The following is a 22,718-nucleotide window of genomic DNA, read 5'->3' on the forward strand; positions in this document are numbered from 1 at the left end:
AGGATTCCCACATAGGATGTCCACGGGCGTCCCGGATGAGACAGTAGATCACACGAAAATCCCACGTCGGACATACCTAGGACCACATTATCCGACGATTTACCAGTGGACATCCCTTTGAGGTGCCGTTGAATATCCCGCTTACCGGGATATTAGCGGACATCTGGATATCACGCGGAGGTCCTATGGATGTCCCGAGAGCAAATTCGAATAATCCTGGGAAGTCCCGTTGTCCATTGTGGATCAGTCTCGCACGTTCTGTGAACGTTCGTGTGCTATGTGGGGAATATTTTAGTAAGGGAAAACACAGAGATTCAAAAAAGCCGGCCTTTTTTAATCTTTTTTTATATAAAAAGCTGGCTTTTGTTAGGAAAAAAACTTAAATTTTAGCTTTTATCATTTTCATTATTTTTCTATCTAAATAGCTTTCTTATAGTATACGGTACTCTATAGATAATTAAGGTTTCATGACCTTAAATGCCATACTTCGCTCTAGAATTTACCATCATAATGGATGGAGCATATAGTTTATGATTAAAGTTAACATAAAGTACGTAGTATTTCAGGGCAATTTTAGAGGTTATTTAACTTTTATTTTAACTTCCGAGTTATCGAGATTTTCCTTCTCTAGATCATTTCATTTGTAGTCATTCGTGCTTCATTTCTTATAGCTTAATGCTCTACATTCTAGCACATAAGTTAAACTTATGTTTTTCAATATATCTGTCAGTGTAGAACCAATAAACACCCAAAATTGGAGTTAATCGATTTGGGTCCTGAATTCTCAATTAATAAGGATAATCAGGATTGTTATGTAGAGTTCAACCCTCAAGTAGGCAGAGAAAAAAGTATAGCGGCCTGTAATGTTATCACTTTAGAGAAATATTTGCTCTCTTTCTTCATTTTTTCATAATTGACAACCCGAAAGAGTTTTTCTTGATAAATGTCGTTTAATTTGATTGATGATGTCACACTCCACTTGAGAATTCAATCTTATTTTAACGATATTATCTTCGTATCACTCTGAAGAATACGTGTTAGTTTTGACTATATTTGTATTTTACTTAACCAATAAGAGAACGTTGTTTTAGTTCCGTGTTTGCGTGTTTGTATAACATTTTATAGGTGTTAAGAGAAGGAAGATATTGCAATTTAAGTACTCAACTGTTCGAACAAGTATTGAACTCTCAGGAACAACAATGCTGATATTCATACTAGCTTCTGTAAGTCTCATCAACACTGTTATCTTTATTTTCTTTTAGGTCACAAGTTCAATGGAAGGATATGCTGCGTGGTTATGTCCTGCAGAAGTATTTTATGTCACTTAGTGCATAAGCACAGTTTTGATTGCAGGAGTGGTTCAACCCAAGAAGCTGAGGGAATACTCACTTGTTGTATCTTGTTGTGTGTCCCAACTTCTCTTCTCGCGAAACCTTTAAGCTGAAGAATGATTCTGTTTCTTCTTCTTTCCTTTTTGTTTTTCAAACCTTTACTGTGTAGTAGACAATAGGGGATGACGTAAAAGAAATGAAACAAATCATATCGGGTAGTGAATCGTGCTTCAGTTCACTATTTCTCGCTTTTTTCTAAAAGTGAGAGACTGCTATAGTGTTGGTGTAAGAAAAATGCATGTTTAGAAAAAAAAAAAAACAAGTGAATCGTCCTTCATTTCTTTAGCTAGCTACCCTACAGTTGGTTCAGTTAAGTTTAGGGTTGTTAGGTCTTCAAATTCTTCACAGCTATTCGGAAAATAATAATTTTAATATATATATATATATATATATATATATATATAGGATATATACAGTGGCGGATCCAAAGGGAGGGCTATAGGGGCTATAGCCCCCCCCCTTGACGCTCAGGTTTACACTGGATAAAACAGCAAACTATGGTTTAGCCCCTCCCTTGATCATATCCTGGATCCGCCGCTGTATATATATATATATTTAATATATATATATATATATATATATATATATATATATATATATATAAGTGCTTCAAAGCATTTTTGTTTACCAAAGTTCAGTTTGTAAGTGGTCGTTCTTATATGGTATGATTACATACTTTCTTTGACAGATACACCGTTTTATACATGTGCTAAATTTCCAAACGACGCTTTGATGTACTATTATAATTTAATAATTCGTACATTTATTCGCACGTGTACCGCACAGATCGGTAAATTTTGTTATTTCACAGTTGAACCTTAAGCTGTGTGCAACATTTGATCCTATTGTTTCTTCTCCTTCTTGATGTTGAACTTTTAATGATAAATACTGAATTTTCAGTGTAGTTTTCTCTAAAATATAATGAGAGGAGGTATGCCTGTAATAATAAGTATTGTCATCTTTGATAAGGAATGCTAGATTTTGTAAACCACCATAATATATCCATGTATTTTGAAGCTCTTGATACTATACATTATTTAAGAGTTTAAACCTTGACAACGAAAGCACACCTGTATCAATAAGGTAGTTATTCAAGAGGCAGTCCAGAATGTTCCTCTATGGAAAGAAAAAAAATTCCCAATCTACAATTTCCGATTTTGCTTTCTTATTTGTATGCTTATCCATTACAAAACAACTACTATAAAAGGAAAAAAAAAAAGATTTATTGTTGTACAAAATCAAATTTTCCATATCAGCATGCATTTCGTGGTGTTATGCTGAGGAATAGTGGAAGATGGCTGCAAGTACACCGAATAAATTGCACTGTGCTCGAATGAGCAAGTACGAATTCGTAGCAGTGGTTAATTTCTTTTTAACAACGATTTGTAAAATCCAAAATTTCGAATGTCTACTTTCTGGTGATTAAGATTATATCTATTTTGTAACAAGACCTGTGGCAAGTATCGATTCAGACATATTTACAACGTTTGTTATGAATTATAATACCACTGTCATGTTCTGCAGTGTCGCAAACAGAGCACATAGCACAGAAAGCATACAGGCACGTAGCCAGGATTTCGTGAAGAGGGGGGGGGGAGACCGTGACATGAAATACTGTGGTCATCGCACCAGGGGCTCGATCATTCTAAACTATTTTACTGGAACATATATTGGTTCGTTTAGCAAGGATTTCGCAACGGGGAGGAGGGGGGTAGGGTGACATGAAATTCTGAAGGCCCAGGAGCTCGATCGATCTAAACTACTTTGCAATCAACATGTATTGGCTTGTTAGGACAATAAAATGAGGATATGTTGATAAGAATTTTAGTAACAAACTACGAAGAAATCTCGAGTAAAATAATAATAATAATAATAATAATAATAATAATAATAATAATAATAATAATAATAATAATAATAATAATAATAATAATAATAATAATAATAAACAATATTGAAAAAGAGTATACAATATTTACGTCCTTCCTCTGTTTATTCAAATATAACAATTTTCCTTTCATTATGACCTCAATTATTATAAAAAGTACATACTATCCACTATTATAAAAAGTACATACTCAATAATGTCTTGTAAAATATTTTACAATATCTGCGCTCTTTTATCTGTTGAATCAAATGTTAACAGAACTTTCTTTGCACATTAACTTTTGTTTTTATTATTCCGTCAACTAGTGTCTGTTCCAAATGACTGGTTAAAGGAGCAGTAAAAAATTGTTTTTGAAATAACATGTTTGATACTGCAAGGATCTGATGACGAAAAGCACTATGCTTTCGGAAGCTTGAAATCTCCCTGACTAGTAGCAGAAATTCTGAGAATTCTGTAACTTTTCTAGATATTTCAAATTCCCTAACTCTTCCAGGATATCCCGCTCACCTCGCCACCATGTATTGCAGGTAATACAAATCTCCTCATAAAAAAGAGTAACTAAAAGCTTCTTGTGGTTTATTTATAACGCTAATCCTTTTTCCCATTTCATTTTGTTTCATCCTTCCTTAATTTTTTTTTTATTTCTGGTCTCGAAGGGGGCGGCGTCCACACCTCCGGACCCCCCTTCCTTGGCTACGTGCCTGACGCATATGAGTTTAACGTTCCACTATTATAAGAGAAACAGCTAAGAGGATCAGTAATGAACGAAAGGGTATAAAGAAGAAAGTCAGAGGAAACAGGACAACCGCGAGAAAACCCACGCACATGGTTTGTTCATCACAGATATTATGGACCCGATATAAGCGCACTTTCACTAAGGCACTGCGGGAGCTAAATGATAATAAAAATTTGTGTGTTTGTTTGTTGGGGTTAGGGTCCCTTTCAGTAGTATCAAGGCTGCATGAGGTATGGACCTACAATTTTAAGATGGAATCCAAATCAGAGTAATGGGTTCAAATTTCAATAGTTTCTCACCGAGAATCGAACCTGAAACGAACCACACGCACCTAAGGCGCTCGTACTAGCCACTTTACTACTAAGAAGGGTAGTGGATTCGGAACTACACTCTGAGGAGCCCAAGTCATAATGCTGTACAAACCCACGCAGCCCTGAAATTGTATCAAAAACCCGTGAGGTACGGTAGCTCAGTCATAGAGCGCTTAGCTCTGGTGCGTGGGGCCAATTAAGTTTGTGGTGGACAACACCGTGTTTGTGGGTTTTCTCGGGATATTCCCGTTTTCTCCGACATTTTCATTCCACCAATTCCTTCATCATCACTTATTTGCTTGAATCATCCGTCTTCCTTAGCCTAACGAGCATAATCGTGGGACGTTAAGCTGCCCCATCAGGATCCTGCCGCCTACAGTTGGACAATTTATCCATGCCGACCAGGTGCCGCGGTCGGATTGCCGGCGCCGGACATTGGCGCCTTTCCGCGCGATTTTTGACCGCCACGAATAGTTGTCTTGCCGAGCAGTCGGCAAACAGCCGGAAATGAGCATTAAATTCGGCGGCGCCGCTGTCGAAAAGAGGCCGGCATAAGGAGTCGGCAGAGGGTCGGAAAGAAGTCTGCAAAATGTCGGCAAAATGTCGGCAAGGGGCATTTTATTTTCCGATTTTCGACCGCTTGCCGCCTGGGCAAAAGGTTGGCAACTTTGAACAAGTAGATCGTCGTGCCGCCGTGGACGGGTGCCGGCTGCCTCCGGCGGCCCGCCACCGTCGACGGCGGCAATCCCTCTTTCCGACCGCGACTTCCTGATGGGGTGAAAGCTTTTGTACCTAGATATAGGAGACCCTTCTCATACTAATAATATGTGAAGAAGATTTAGATAAATAAAATACTGTATAAATAAATAAAATAGGATAAATAAAATTAAATAAATGATGTAAAGTGAATCTGATCCATTCCTTCACAATTTCATACATTGCTTCATGTGTTAATGTAGTTAGACATTAAAAGAAATTTTTAAATCGATTTATTTCTTAGCTTATTTGTATTAAATCGTATTCTCGTTACAGATATTGCTGATATCACCAATTAGAGCCCTAAACAGAAGGTATGTTTATTTATATATTTTAGATAATCCAATACTCAAATATCCAAAATGTTTTACTCCTGTCACAAGTCTATCTTTACTACATCACTATTATTATTATTGCCTTGTGTACGACAGAATAATCTTACATGTAGATTTTGCTTTTTATATTGTCATCGATGACTTTGTCATTTAATTTATTTTATGATGTTTACCTAAGTTGTTTAATTAAATTGTGCTATTTATTCAACGAAGTTCTTTTGTTTATTACAGTACATAGCAATGTAATTTTAAAACATAAATTTTGGAAGCTAATTTTCTTTCCATAATATCAAAAATTGTTTAATGTTATAAGTATTTCAGCATTTTTAGTATCTGCGTTAGGGAAAGGAGGTTGGTTTTACGTTAGATTTATTTATTTCCATGGTTGTAACGCCCTGTACCTATCTAACTCTGTGGTTTATGGAACCCGGAAATTCAATTCCGCTTTCATAAAAGCTCTCCACTGACTTCTCTCCTTAACCAGCTGGATCCAGTTTCTACTTTGTATTCCTATTTCTGCGAGATACATCTAAATATTATCCTCTCATCTGCGCCTAGGTCTTCCTAATGGTACTTTTCCGATTGAACTTCCAGTTAAAACTTTGAAAGCATTTCTACTTTCTTCTATTCTGGCTACATGATCTCACGTGAGTCTCTTTGATTTGATGACCCTAACAATGTTTGGTAAACGATATAAATTATATTATTCCTCGTTATTAAGTTTCTCCCATTTACCATACATGTCCCTCTTGGGTCCGAATGTTCGTCTTAGAATTTTGTTCTCAAATACTTTCTGTCTGCGATCTTCCCTCAGAGTAACGCTCTACATCTCGAGACCAAAAAGCTATCGAGAAACACATTTGCTATTACCTTTCGTATCTTGAGAACAAAAAGAGCTATTAGGAATATAAAATGTTTGTCTTAAATACAAAACACATTATACTCGTACCAGGCATACCCTGTGTCTCAATGATGAAACCAGCTATAAAAATACAACACGTCTAACGCCCTATTTCTGTAGGACGAAAAGAACTATAAAGAAACGCGTTATGCCCGTCATACCCTGTATCTGCAGGATGAAAACAGCTATAGAGAAGTTCGTGATGTCTGTAATGCCTTGCATCTCGAGGCCGAGAAAAATTATTAAGATACACACAATGGCTGTAATGCGCTGTATCTAGAGGTCATAAGGAATTATTGAGAAACACATGATACCTATAACAAGCTGGACAACTAGAACGAAAAGAGCTCTTGAGAAACACATGATACCTGTAATGTACTTCATATCGATAACAAAAGGAGCTATTAGTAACAAATTATATGTGTAGTTATCTTTGTCTCGAGAACAAAATAGGATATTAGAAACAAATGACTGTAATCTTGAGAACAAAAGAAGTTATTAGAAACATTATGACGATAATTCCCTAAGTCTATATAGAAACATGTTAAGACTGTGACTCTCTATGTCTTGAGATCGAAAGAAGGTATTAGAAACATACAAACAAACTTTACCGAGCGAAGTAGCTCAAGTGGTAGAGCGTTGGCTTCGCATTCGGGAGGTCATGGGTTCGAATCCCGCTGCCGACCATCCTGACTGAGGTTTTCCAGGGTTTCCCTCAGTCCTACCAGGCAAATGCCGGGATGGTACCTTCCCAAATCCTTTCCGATACCTTCCCAATGTTGTTGTTGTTGTTGTTGAATATCCAGTGTAAAATGGCCTCTGAGCTGTATCTGGTGATTGTTAAATAAATAAATAAATAAATAAATAAATAAATAAATATCTGGAATTCCCTGAATTTCGAGAACAAAAGAAGCAAATTGTGTCTGTAATTCCTTGCGTCTCAAGAACAAAAGGAAGCTATTGAGAAGAACGTGATGTCTGTATTGTCTTGTACTGTATATCGACAACTAAAAATGTTGTTCAGAGACACGTTATATGTGTAATACCCTGAATCTCGAAAATGAAAAATGCTATGGACTGACTGTTTTTGGTTCAGAAATAACATTTTCAACTTGCTCAGTAGTTGCAATATCATAAATGTCCATGTCCTCTATCTGTCAATGGGGTTGCAACAAACCTCTTTCTGGAAACTTCGATTAGCAACTATCGACATATGATCTTCAAATTCAGATTTAACACCCTAGATTTACATGGTCGTTTTAAATATCATGTCCTGTTTTCTCAATCTTAGTGGCATAGCCAGAAATGTATTAGTTAGGGGTACTCGACTAGATATAACTCTAAGGTGACTTAAGTTTTTTGTTTGTTTGTTTGTTTGTTTGTTTGTTTCAAGAACTGGTCAAGTGTTATATATGAAGTATTGTACTGGATGGTTCGGAGACTTGAACATTATGGAAGTTAGAGATGAAATATGTAGAAAGCTTAATGTGGTAATCGAGAAAGGTAGAAAAGATAAAATGAGCAGAGAAAGTAACAAACGAATATATTTTTAAAAGGGGTAGGAGAGAAGAGGATAATTTTAATCAACATCCTTCGTAGGAAGAGCAATTGAATTGGGCACATTTTGGGAAGAAATTGTCATTTCCGTAACGCCATAGAAGAAAATATAGAAGGAAATTGGAAAGTAGGGAAAAGAAGAACACAACTAATCGATTAATCGAAAAATTAAAGAAAATATTGGGAGTTAAAAGAGGGAGCTAAAGATCGAAAAACGTGGCAGAAACATTTACAGACTCGAAACTAACAACAATAAAAAAATCCCATTAGTTCTAGGTGCTGTAGAGAGATAGACAGACAGAATACATAATAATAATAATAATAATAATAATAATAATAATAATAATAATAATAATAATAATAATAATAATAATATGTAATTGATGATTTACCAGGAATAAAGAAAATTCAAAACTGGTCAGCGTACCCAGTAAAATATTTGCTTCAATTTCAGTCACTACATCTATCACTATCTCTAAGCACAATCTCTGAAATATACACAGAGAAAAATCCGTTCTCCGGACAGCGGTATATTGTACAAATATACGGTATCCTCTTGCTTACTATAGAAATCCGTACGGAGCATACGTTATCTGTATGCTACATAGGCACTGCCCTTGGATGTTTCATCATGCCGTTGCAGGATATCTGACATCTAACAGTTTTCCGTATGTCACGTGCATATACTTATGTTACCTTCGTCAGTTATATGTTATATACGTCCATTTGTATGTGAGATCCTGACCGCCTACATTGTTTCATAGAGAAAATATGTATAGATGGAACACTTATACAGAAAGTATTAAACATGTGTTTTCAGTTACACGTCAGCTGTACGTTGTGCAAAAACTACAGGAATTACGCATGTAACCTATCTTTTTAAGTACGCCACTTACAATATTTTTTTCTCAGTGTATGAAACTGTCCAAATAAATTAAAATTTTGATTACTCTTGAAGTAGTAGAAAAACTATAAAAAAAATTAATTAAGCCCTTTAGACTAAGGGAACTAAGGAAAAGAGAAACGAATGATTAAGGCAAGGGAACGATAATGAAAGCATTGGTGGAAGAAGAATATGGGATAAGACGCGAATACTCCGAGGAAACTCACTGCTACGATTTTGTCCACCACAAACTTGCTTCACTGAGGGTCGAAGCAGAGACCACGTGTACCAGAGATAAACGTTCTGTTACAGAACCACCGTGTCCATTGTAAAAACGATAAACACTCATGTATTAGAATTTAGCTCTCAAATAGGTATAAGAATCTATCAGAAATACGAAAAGAAATATTTTTTTTTTTTAATTTTGTAACACAATGATACTTTTCAAACGATATAAGTAAAGAAAAATAAGTAACGCGATATAAAAGAAATTGTAAATAATAAGCCAATTCTGCAACAATCAAAATACATTGCAGTTGATAATCTAATGATTGTCTTTTAGAACGTTGGTGCAAGTTTTATGGAAATTTAAAATCAACACTTACATCCCATTACCAGCCGTAATTATGAGAAATTGTAAATCACGAGTTGATCAATTATCTCGGTCACTGGACAGTTGATTGTTAAAATAACATTGTAGAAACATCACATAAAGTATAAATTAATTTCAAATACATACCTTTGTCGCAAATATGGCGACACAAAGTCAATTTGATCTTTATATACAAGCAGATTATCAAAAGTTAATGTACTGTATTTTGCTTCCTTTTTTTTTTTTTTTCGTTTTTAGTGAATCAGATGTGTTATGTTCAGAGCCTGGATTATTCGCCCACCCAATACACTGTGAGTCGTTCGTAGTATGTAGTGAACAGAATGGAGTGTTGAAGCAAACTATTCTCTCGTGTGGCCAAGGAGAAGCTTTCTCCCAAGATGAGATGAGATGTCTTAACAAAAGATATGTAAGTATCAAAGAAAAACTTTCCAGAATGAGAAGAATGTAGCTATGTCGTATAAAGTACTAAGTCAAACACCTGGAGATAAACTGTTATTAAATTAATTAGTAAATGAAGTAGTATTTTCGAAATGCACTTTTAAGTAAAAATATTTTATTGAAAGGTACAGTAAAATGACATACTCTATACCATAATTTTTATGTCATTGAGTAAGCATTGTATATTTTATCTAAACAGTAATACTAATTGAAAGAAAAACAACTTCGTTTGCAAGAAAAAAAACTAATCTTGAAATGAGATTATTTTTCTTATCTTTCACTCGCAAATATGACAAAAAGATACAAGCCTTGTACAGCAGAAATTCCTAGTTGTCGGTGTCGGGGTCACTAAATTAATTAGTGACAGTCTGGAAGACATTTAAGAGTCTCACTTACTGAAAATAATACAAAATTTACCATTTTTCTTTTGCTTGTTTTTCATAAGACAAAGGAGATAATGAAATGCAACTTACCACAGTCATAGATAACGTTATTGTACAACAGAAAATATGAACGTGAAGAATTTTCAGTGTTCATAACCATAGAAATTACAGTGTTGCCAGAATAACAATTCCCCCAAAATCTAAGTTAAAGCAGCAACTAGAGGAATGAACTCAACTGCATTTGATTACGTATCATGTTGTCTTGGAATCCTGTGAACTACTTTTTTAAATAATAGTTGTATTTAGTTTGTAATAAACAAAATAGTTTTAACATATAGTTATTAAAATTAAATAATAATGTTATTTAAAAAGTAGCTCACAGGATTCCAAGACAACATGATACGTAAGTAAATGCAATTGAGCTCGTTCCTCTAGTCGCTGCCTTAACTTAGATTTTGAGGATATGTTATTCTGGCAACACTGAAGATTCTTCAAATTCATATTTTCTGTTGTACAATAACATTATCTATGATTGTGGTAATTGCATGTCATTATCTTCTTTCACTTATGAATAAACAAGCAAAAGAAAAATGGCAAAGTTTGTATTATTTTTAGTAAATCAGGTTCTTAAGCCTAAGTTTACTGAAGAACGTGCATGCCAATTGGCCCGAGAGTTGCTCGTGAATTTTTATTTCATTGAATCTTTTACGTTTACAATGTCTTCATTTATTCTCTTCAGTCCCTTATTTTCTGAGGGACAATGCCAAAGGCGTTCCTCATGTTAGCTGGACCAAAATTGGCATTGCACTTTATTATTTCTTCTATTCAATTTTTTATTTCGAAATTTTGTGCGTAAACGTTATTATTTCCTTAGCAACACCGAGTATATCAGGAAGTTATTGTATAAAAATAATTAATTGTTATTACCTGTCTCAAAATTTGTAATAATAGTAACTTTGATATAACAAGTGTGTATGTGGATGAGATCACAGACTCTGACACTGAAGCATTGTGCAACGAAAATTCCTTCTTTATATGTACATTTTAATCTTATCATAATTTTGAACTTCGTAATCTAAGAAAGTGACAAAAGAGGTGGATTTTATTCTCTCGCGAGGTTCCTGTAGCTCAGTGGTAGAAGGTTTACCTCTGGTGCATCGGGTCTCTGATTGGATCACATCTCAGCCAAGTGAACTTTGGTTTTTTCGGGATTCTCCTTTTTCCTCCCACTTTCTTCAATCCACCATTACATACATTTCTCATCACCACCGTCTCCTTTAGCCTGGACGGCATATTCATGGGACGTAAAACAGATTTAATTTAATTTATTCTCTTGTGCGCTGACTTCCTATTTATTCTTTATCAATTCAAAACTACTCATAAAAGTAAATTGAAAATGTTATGGTGACATCAAATTTATTTTGTTTCTTAATTACAATAATAAAATAGTGTATGTCTTTATGTGTATCGGTGTGTATGTGTCTGCCAATCAGCTTTTCAGATAGAAAGGAAACACATTCAGCCACCAAATTTTGTACACAAAGACCTTCATCAGATCTAACTGCGTAGGAGACTCTTTAATTATTATTATTATTTTCGGCTCGGGGGTCATAAGGTATGCACATTTTTTTCTTGTGTAAAATTCACGGTTTTAACCTGTTCCGGAATGCCTTATGTGTATGCAACCCATACTACCTCTCGTGATATGCGGGCTTACATAACATAATAGGATAAATGTCTTTGCTCATCGTCGTATTCACTGAGTGTCAGGGTCAACGCCAGAGGCTTTGATTGCTCTTATTTTTCACATTAACGCCGGCTTACCTAAAAGGAGAACATAAGTACCCCGACAATTGAATGATTGTGAAGGCAATTCCTTTATAAGCTTTTATCTTTTCATCCAGGTTATAGTTTAAGACCCGGCGACAACATGGGCTTATTTCCATTTCCCGTTGATTAAAACAGTCATAATAGAATTTGATCAATTGACCTTGAGGAACAAATATTACATTCTCTTTCTCTGCTCTTTTTCTTTATTTTACACTTTCCCCATTTTTTTTTTTTTTTTGTGTGTGTGTGTGTGTGTGTGTGTAGAATAAACGAGTATTTTGAACGTTAAAATGTTCACCTCCTTAAAAGTAATATTCAATTCCCATTTCAGAAAATAATTTGCAGGCGTAGTTTCCAAATTTACGACTCCTTATTATGCCCTGTCTAGTTCGAGTCCTGATTCTTTTTAACATTTCCACACAATAATAACGTCAAAATTCTAAAATTGTGCCATTGCTTATTGGGGGAAAATCTAAGATACCAAATCATTTTGCTTTCTGTATAGCAAATCGATAAATAAGCATAAATTTTGATAAAAATGTATACATATGGTTATCGCAATAAAGAAAACATCCGAAAGAAACGTAACTTACTGCATTGTTTCTGCACAGTATCACCGTAACCTTCAGAGCAGCTCTGCTTCCTTGCAAAATTGGGCTATGCTAGTCATGAATATGAGGGGCGTTTAATAAGTTATCTATCTAGAAGGAAGGAATGCAGATAGGTTCACCTGGTCATCACTGTTTTTCGATGTAGTTCCCGTGGAGGTCTATGCACAGTTCCCACTTTGTGGGCAGCGAAGATATCCCAGAGAGAAATAGTCTTTGTGATGGCCTGCAAACCACTCATAAACAATCTCTTGGATCTCGATGTGGACCTGGATGGACTCCTGCTTGCTCTCAGAATCCCAATGATGGATCCAGGTTTCATCCTTTGTCACCCGTTGAGCCAGGAATTTGTCCTTGTCTTCCTCAAAGAAGTCCAACAAGTCTTGGGACAGCTGTATTCTGCAAACATTCGCTACGTGGTGTAACACAAATACTCTGCTCATAACCACTGCGTTGTTCCGACTGAACTCAAATTGTGCCAGCGTTGCCAACCTCGGAGAACAAAATTATCGATTTTTGTCCTTAAAATTATCGTATATTACAAAAAATTATCGTATATTGGTTATAGGCGTGATAATTGTATAAACAAGTATAATACTACTAATAATAGCAATAATATATAATAAACTTACTGTACCTAGTAATCTTCAGTTTCGAACTCCACATCGGTGTCACTATCCTTATCATACTTAATCACGCAAAGTAATTACGCGATACATAATTTCACTTGCCACTGAACGATTCTAACTTCTTTGTTTTGTCACATCCAAACAAAGGCGCTAACATTCACGTGAGGGAATAATAGAGCCATCTATCATGAACAAACAATATTGCCACCTCCACGTAAATGTGATGGATGCAGGGTCACCAATTCTCAAATCGTTATTGATTTATTTTTGGCGAGAATGACTGTTAAAATGTGTGTTTTATAATTCTTTATTGCACACCTACAATTTATTTGCACATTCAAAAAACTGCTAAGAAGTGTACGTTCTAAAATTATCGTATATTCACCTATTATCGCAAAGGCATTATCGTATATCGTATTAAGGCTTAAATTATCCTATATCACGATAAATTATCGTATGGTTGGCAACCCTGAATTGTGTAGCAAGATTCTCCACAGTTACCTTGGCGTCCGTATCAGGGGTAATCATGCTCCGCCCCTCCCTTTCTGTGTACGTAGATAACATATTGGACGCCCCTCGTATTTTCAAGAGGAATATTGTACCATTCTTCTTGTAGTGAGTACTCAGTTGTTTCAGCAACAATGGAGCAGGGTATTTGCTCTGAAACTGACTGCAACCGTTCAATAATGTTGAAGTCTGGAGATCGGGAGAGCCATAGTAGGTGTTATGGTTAATCCGATATTTCATAAAATCACACCCAAATACCTACAGCAGTATGAATAGCCCATTTTTATCTTAATAAACTGCTTTATTGGCTGGAAACAACTTATTGATCGTAGGATGCACATGATCACCTAACATTTCAATATAATCACTTTCAATATTACGTCATCATTACGTCCATAGCACCACAACGGAGAAAATTCAAACACAAACTTCTTGGGTGTCCGCCGTACGTGAACATGACCTCTTGCTAGAGATAACTTGAAAGAACACTCGTCAGACTATGGTACCCATTTCTAATCATGGATCCGCGGTGGCTCAGTGGTAGAGCGTTCACCTCTGGTGGATGGGGTCCATGGTTCAATCCCAGCTCGCTCGAAGTGAACTTTGAAATGATGAGAAATGAATGAAATGGTGGAATGAAGAAAGTGGGGAAAAAACGGGAGAACCCCGAGAAAACCCACGAGCACGGTGTTTGTCCACCACAAAGTCCACACGACGCGAGCTGGTATCGAACCAGGGACCCCAAGCTCCGGAGGTGAATGATTTACCACTGAGCCGCCGCACCCTCAAATAAGTGAACTTTGCGTTGGACAAACACCGTGTGCGTGAGTTTCCTCACACTTATTTAATTCATTTCTCATCATCACCGTCTCCTTTAGCCTAGCCGGAATAAGTGTGGGACGTATCTTTTTTTTTTAATCATTTCATTTTTTATTTCTAATCATCTGCTGTCCACTTCGCATGTTTTCGGTACCATGTTTCTTCGAACTAAAGCATTTCAGGCGGTGATTAGCGGATTGGAAATAACAACCTGACAGTGGATGTTTATGTAACTGACACAATAGACTGTTTCAGTTGCTGATTGAGTTCCAAAATCATTTTGCCGCAATTGCTCTAAGGTCTTTGGTGACGTTTTTGTTTAATATTCTTCCAACATTGCCAATTATATTATTGGATCTGAATCTATATCTTAGAAAAGAATTTAGAAGTACAATTTGTTTAGTTATTCAATTTCACTCTATAATTTCCGTTTTAATCCCAGCAATAAATTTTGATAATACAAACAAAAGATGTAGAAAGAGATTGAGTATTGTGTACAGTCCATTTTTAGCAAATAAAACGGAAGAATCCAAACTCTTTCCCAAATAAATGAAAATAATTAGAAACAAAAATGGATCAAAAGATTGCGATCTTGGCCAATAATTAGTTTTTAGATCAGGGGCCACAAACTTTTTAAACGACCCTTAAATCGAGTTTTCTTATTTTCTACGGAATAAGTACATCATAATGAGTTGAGTGATAGTTTGGGTTTGGCTACACTGTATGTAGTTCTCCAGATATAAGGCGTACAAGAAAATTTTTGATTGATATGTATTGGATCTTTTGATCCAAAAATTTGACTAATCTTGTCTGGTATCTACTCGAAATGCATTAATGCATATTTCCTAAAAAAAAGAATGAATTTACGAGATCTAAATAATAAGAGTGATAATATTGTCTTGAATTAATAATAAGCTTGTATAGATTCAAAAATTTCTATTAAGGAGTCAATAACTATAAGTTAATTATAAGTTTTGATTACGTTTAGTATTTGATAGTAATTGCAAAACGATAACCCATGTCTCTTAACGTCTCTTGACATGACCGTTATTATGCTTCTTGCAAAATACTGAATTTAACAGAGTACACGGTGAGGCAATAAAGCTCCCGAACTGATTTTTTTTATAAAGTAAAAGATATTACCTCCACAATGGTGTTTTCCTTTCTGCTTTCCACGTAATCACCTCCTCTTTGAATCCACAACTTATATTATGACTGGCAGTTGTTGAAGAAATCATCTTAGCTGCCCTTCAGTTTCTCAGTTACGAATCACAAGTAATCCACTAGAACCAAATCTCGCTAATATGGTAGAGTTTGACGACAATGACCTACTTTTTGACCAAAACACGCCTGTTAATGTTACAGTTACGTCAGGACCTAGAAGCCATTGCTATACAGAGGCCTCCTCTTGGTTGAGCTATTTAACTATTATTGATACTGAACAAACCGCTTCATGACTTCTAGATAGATAGATGGTTTCGATTTCTGGAACAAATTCGTGGGAAATGGCATACTTGATATTTAAAAACAAAAGAGGTAAATAAGAAAGACTTGAGTCGTGATTTTGCATGCAAACCTTAGTTGGCATTGACTTCTCTGAACTGGCTTATAATTATACAACTGCTTTTCGGAAGACAACCGAACTTGCAACCTCGTACTTCATCCCCGGTGACAGTGATTTTAAGGAAATTGGGAGGGAAACCACTGCTATAACGAAGATTTTACAGCTCCACACGGTGGCGCTAAGTAGGTATACAGTCATCCCCTCCCCCCAATCTTTATGAATGATGCACTTAATGATGTCCTTATTGGTGAAGAGAATAGTCTGATGTTCCACAGGCTCAGATAATTGTCTTACCTAGCGGTTTCCTCCGGAGTCCATAGTTTTGTAATCTCGTGTACATCGTTTGGACGTCCTGTCTTATTGCCCTTCTGCTCTCGTGAAAGCATTTGTGTTACTGAAATGTACTTGCTCTAGACAATATTTCATTCCCGTAAGCATTGGTTTGGTAATCAGCAAGCCATAGATTTCCATGGCTGATTTGGATTCAAACTGGATGAGATACTACTAGATCTCGGGGGCTAAAGGCGCGTACATCAATCCTATTGCCACGAGGGAGTGGTTCCTATGTCTGCATAACAAACGAAAAAGTATTTATATACGAGCTTTAGTTGTAGAAGTAGGAAGTTGGAAAATATAGTATTGATACTATAAATTCAAAATCGGAAAGTACTTGTAAATTGATTATATTTCCATTAATACTTGAATCTACATTAAAAAATACATATGTTCCGGATAATTCCTTGAAGCAAGCAGTTGAATGGGAAATTCAGGGTAAACATTCAGTTTGAGAATGGTTCTTCTTTCTCACCTCAACCATAGGTTGGTGGGCAACATGGAAATTTTAAAACTTTTCTCTCTCCTGAGAGGGCTGTTTTATACTCTAGTAAGGTCTCTTCTTCATAACTGCATCTAGATATTCTATCCTTGGTCTTCCTCTTCCTGGTTTTCTTTCTGCTTTACAATATGGTATCTCGTTTGTCCCGAAAAAAAAAAAATAAAAAAGACAGATTTACTTTGACGGTGAATTTCTTCCCCGACAATTTGCTTAAAAATGACTCGAGTTACTTGTTACAGATTCCATAAATAATTTACAATATAGCATAAATCGCCTATCCTCAAAATTACAGATAGAATAGTTTACCTTTGTGGGTAAGTTTTCCCGATGACTCTCGCAAAAACAACTTACAAGGGACATCACCCAATTGTCCGGCTCCGGTTTCAGTGATTTTTTTTTTTTTTTTTTTATAGAGGACATGTATGCATTATTTGTGATTACGAAAATTTTTGCCATAGTGCATGTTTTTTTTTTTTTGATAATTTTCAAGAGTTGTGATGTGGTTATTAGAGATTACTGCAGAAGTCCTTACTACCCTTTGTAAACGGAATGTTAATGAAAGAACAACGATGTGGATATATATAAGACCTACAGGGGAAAGTCGTATGGTAGGTATGACCTTAACGGCAGCAATCTTGAAATCCACCATTTTGAATTAAGATCAAGCTTTTTAAATAGGAATAGGGTAATATGATACATAATTCCGGACTAGAATTTAATCAGGAAGACAAATTCTAGTGAAGTTAGTTTAGTTGTAAGATACGCCCATTTGAGGAAAAGTTACAGGCATAATAATTGCTTATACTTACTATGTGCGTAAGTCCCTTACCTCCGCTTCTAACCCACGTATTAATGAAAATATGTGCATAAAAACTTTGGTAATATATATTATGTCTAGTGGGAAGTGTTACGGTAAGGGTAATCTTGATGGCAGCCATCTTGAAATCAGCGATTTTGAATTTAAGTGAAGTTTTAAAAATGAAAACCATAGCTTGTGACATCTCATTTTAACAGCAAATTTTCCCAAAAAGCCAATAGTATGCTTATGTTTGTTCTATAGTTAACCAGTATGAATTTAGGACTGCTTCTAATGTGCACCAAACGTCCATTATTCAATCTTTCAAATTGGCAACACTCCTAATTTTCATTGCATGTTTTAAGATTCCAACTGGCACTTTGCAATTGTTGCCATGGCTCATGTACTCTAAATGTATTTCATTTTTTAAGAGTTGCGATATGTCACTTCATGAATAGTGTTGGGATAAACATCCAGTAATGTTTCTCAATTTTGAAGAATTATTTACAGTAAAAGCTCCTAATTCGCGCTTTCACTATTCGCGGATTAAAAAAATGCGACCCGATTCCTATATTCGCGGCTAAAGATTTCTTTATTCGCGGATCTAATCAGTACGTACATACATAATAATAAAAAGGATTCCAATAGGTATCCAACCCAATATCCTTTGTAAACGCCGTCAAATGGACTAATAAAATGTAAAATAGACCTTATTACAATTTTGCCTAAAGTATGTTGTTAAATTATATCGCCGCTGTATTGGTTCGGACTTTGACACAAGCCGCCTTCGCCGTGATCGGTGTTTTTGAGAATGTAAACGAACAGAATGAAAACAACCTTATTACTCAATGAATAAAGTATATTTTTAAATGCCGCCACATTATTAGACGTTCCGTCCTTTGATAAGAGCCGCTTTGCGTGTTTTATTGTTTCCTCTTTCCATTCGTTACAAAAATTGTGATCGAGTAACACGTCTCTACCGCTGTCTTCCTAATTTATACAGTAATGTCAACTTAAGAAAATGAGAAACGAGTTTCGACACGAAAAAAATCTGTGTTACCGCTTAAAGTGAAAATAGAAATGCTTGATCGTTTACGCCTTGGAGAGTCGTTTGCATCCATATCAGGCTCATTCAATGTCAACGAATCAACTGTACGATCGATAAAAAAATCCGAAGATAAAATAAGATCGTCTGTAGCTTCAACTTCACTGTCAGCGAAAATTGTTCGTGATCCAGCAATAGAAAAAATGGAAGTGGCGTTGTCATTATGGATCGAGGACCGCAACCAAAAACGGGTGCCCCTGAGTGGTCCAATGGTCCAGGAGAAGGCAAAGCGTCTTTACGCTCATTTTAAAGAACCTGATGGTAGTAGGGCTGTTCCGATAATCGAGTAATCGATAACAATTCGATAAAATTTCAAAACCGTTTCATCGATAAAGAATTTTAATTTTATCGAATTATCGAACTTTCGAGACTCCCGAAATGTTCGAGACTCTCGAAATGAAAGAGACTCTCGAAATGATCGAGACTCCCGAAATGTTCGGGACTCTCGAAGTGTTCGAGGCTCTCGAAATGTAAGAAACATTAGACAACTTCGAGACACTCAAACTGTTCGAGAATCTCGAATTGTTTGAAAACAGCAAATACAGAAATATATCAATAGGATCGCATTTGTCGAGTCGCTTGAATATTTAGAAAAGTTCGAGATTATCGGAGTGTTCGAAAGAAACGATGTATTCGAGGTTATCAGAGTTGTATATAATATGTATTATATATATGCAGTGTTCATTTTAAAACTTCTCTCCTTAGCAATGTAGTGAAGGAAAAGTTTTTTTCACCACAGATCTGTACAAGGTTTAAGCAGTCTGTCAGAAGAGAGAAAGAGGAAGAGAAAACATGCATCACCCGAATGGAATTGGAATCCAAGACAACATTAGTCTATTAATAGTCACTTTGCCGATTGCGCCAATAACGGGGCAGGCAGAAAAATAATTTTACATATGATTTCGACAAATACAACTTTGCAATAACTGATCAGACGAAAAAAGTTGTTTGACTAGTTTGGCTGCAAGAAGAAATCATTGAGAGGTGAAGGAACTGAACTGTTCATCACTACTTTTGATAATACCCGAAACTTCGATAACTCGAAATGTCGATAATACCCGAAACTTCGATAATACTCGAAATGTCGATAATACCCGAAACTTCGATAATATTCGAAATGTCGATAATACCCGAAACTTCGATAATACTCGAAATTTCGATAATACCCGAAACTTCGATAATACTCGAAATTTCGATAATACCCGAAACTTCGATAATTTCAAATACTCGAACGGTTTCGAGTAACCGATGACAACTCGATAAATTTTCACTCTCGAAGTTCGATAGGTCGTCAGCCTTATCGAACACCCCTAGATGGTAGTTGTAGTGGTGAATGTACAGATGGAGGATTTCAAGCATCGGAAGGTTGGTTCAATAAATTTAAGGTGAGATAATCATTGCATAACATTAAAATCGTTGGAGAAGCTGCATCTGCAGACACTGCTGCAGCAAAACGATATCCAGAACAATTTGCAAACTTAGTAGCTGATGGAGGATACAAACCTGAACAAGTATTTAATGCAGATGAAACTGCACTGTTTTGGAAGAGAATGCCAAACAAAACATTCATTTCTAAAAGCGAAAAGTCTGCTCCTGGATTTAAGGCAGCAAAGGATTGAGTTACACTGCTGCTATGTTCTAATGCATCAGGAGTTTGTGTCATTAAACCACTGATGCTTTACAGATCGTTAAATTCTCGGGCTTTAAAAAATCAAAACAAGGACGACCTGCCAGTGTTTTGGCGTGCTAATAAGAAAGCGTGGGTTACAAGCGCTATTTTTGTGACTGGTTCCGGAATTGTTTTGTTTCTGTAGTTGAAAATTATTTAAAAAAAACAGAATTTAGACTAAAGCAGTTCTAGTTTTGGACAATGCACCAGGTCATCCTCGCGAACTTGAAACTATGCTTCCAAATATAAAAGTGGCATTTTTACCTCCCAACACGACGGCTTTGCTTCAACCTATGGACCAAGGAATAATCCAAGCCTTTAAGCTCTATTACATTAGACCAACCTTCAAAATCGTATTGGATAATATGGAATGTAATCCTGATATGAATGTGTAAAATTTGAAAAATGAAAAGAGAAAGATCCCGGTGGTGATCGCTTGTAGCGCCAGGTTTTGTAATAATAAAAAGAAAAAAATTGAGATGGCGGGTTTTGGGTTCATATTCCGTCTGTCCCTATTTATTCCCTGTGCACCACCGTTAAAGTCTCCGTTCCTCGAACTAAAATGGTTTGTGACTTGATAAGGATTGATCTCACGGTTAGGAAATCCTATCTCCCCGCGGTGTCCCAGGGCTTTAGGGAAACAAGATCCCTCTAAAACCGTGTAAGCAAATGAAACTTGATATTATTCGCATACGTATCCTGAATTCACGTGCTGCAACGCTGAAAGAGAATTTTGCTCTAATGTTTGGTTTGTGTGGACGAACTAGACTGACTTTCACTTTTCAAGTGGACTGAATAATAATGGTAGTAATAAGAATAAAACCAGAAAATAAACGAATATTTAGAATTTAGAATTTAGTTGAAAATTCTGAAAATCAGTCTAATCCCCACTAGAATTGAGAAATGCTTATATTGCCTAATTTGCCTAACAGATCCTTTGGAAACCAATGTTATGCTTAAGGTTAGGGATACAACTTGTTTATGAAAGAAAAAGCTTACGAATTTGAGGTTAATAATGTAATAAAAGTTTTAATGAGCAAACGAAAACAACAACAAGAATATGTTTAAAAAAATTTAAGCAGGCCAAAAGTTAACATTGACTTTTGAGTTTTTTGACCACAAATGTTTAGAATAAGGCATAAGGCCTTAAACAAAAAGAAATCAATTTAAGTAAATTACATCTGGGTTTTCTTTCTTGAACTATGTAGTGAATGAATTGTTATCATTAACCTGACACAAATAAACAAATTGTGGAATTGATGTTTATAACCAATGCTAGATGCAATCTTACATTGTTTACATTCTATATAGAGCTTTCCTGATTTACATAGATATTATACCAAACTGGTTAAATTACAATTTTGCATTTGAAATATACCTCATTATTTGACATCATATGCTAAGTATATAGTTTACGTTGATTAGCTGATGTATTTTGACTATAACCTTTTTAATATTTACGAGATTAAGATATTACATAGCTAGACGGAATTTTGAATATAATAACCTATATTTTATTCGGGTGAAAACTAAGTATTGAAATGATTTAAAATAAGTTAATTTAGTTGAAGTAAGTGGAAATGAGTTGAAATAACTTGAATTGAAATAAAATAAATCGAGAAACAAGTCATGACTTTGAGTTGAGATTTGTGGGAAGTATGAAAGAAACATAGAATGATTTAAAGGAGTTAAATAAACCTACTGCCTGACTGCTAACCATTTCTAATTATTTAAATTAATAACTGAGAATGAGAATAAGTGCACTAAATATGCACTTTGACATTTACCTAACAAGCATATACTATCAAATACATAAAATCAATGAGCGTAGCATTACCATTTCGTTATGCATAAAGGCTACATATATATACTCATATTAACACAAGTAGAAAATTAATAGACACAAACATATATAGATATATATATATATATAAAATCATAAGTAAATACATGCATACATACATAAAAATTAAGTAACATATGAATATTAATAATAAATGTCAAGACGTCTCTCGAGATTTTTAATCTGAATATATTGAGTTTTTCGTGATTTTTCTCTTTATCATTAATAGGATTGGTATACGGCCGGACATTTTTATGTATTCCTCTAGTTTGTTCGTCTAGTTTATGCGCATAAACGTCTGATCGCTCGATTGTTAGAGGA

The 22,718-nt window shown here is 35.4% G+C and overlaps 1 protein-coding gene across 1 annotated transcript in view; it reads left to right on the forward strand.

The window, feature by feature from the left end:
* The first annotated feature begins 1,128 nt into the window (after positions 1-1,128).
* Positions 1,129-22,718, forward strand: part of LOC145671845 (uncharacterized) — a 58,282-nt gene continuing 36,692 nt past the window's right edge. The window contains exons 1-3 of the mRNA XM_081741069.1: positions 1,129-1,223; positions 5,359-5,396; positions 9,609-9,777. Coding sequence (XP_081597195.1) covers positions 1,200-1,223; positions 5,359-5,396; positions 9,609-9,777 — 231 coding nt within the window. The 5' untranslated portion in view covers positions 1,129-1,199. The remainder of the gene's footprint in view (positions 1,224-5,358; positions 5,397-9,608; positions 9,778-22,718) is intronic.

Source organism: Thermobia domestica, chromosome 15 (genome assembly GCF_964235325.1).
Source record: "Thermobia domestica chromosome 15, izTheDome1.hap1.1, whole genome shotgun sequence".
Lineage (NCBI taxonomy): Eukaryota > Metazoa > Arthropoda > Insecta > Zygentoma > Lepismatidae > Thermobia > Thermobia domestica.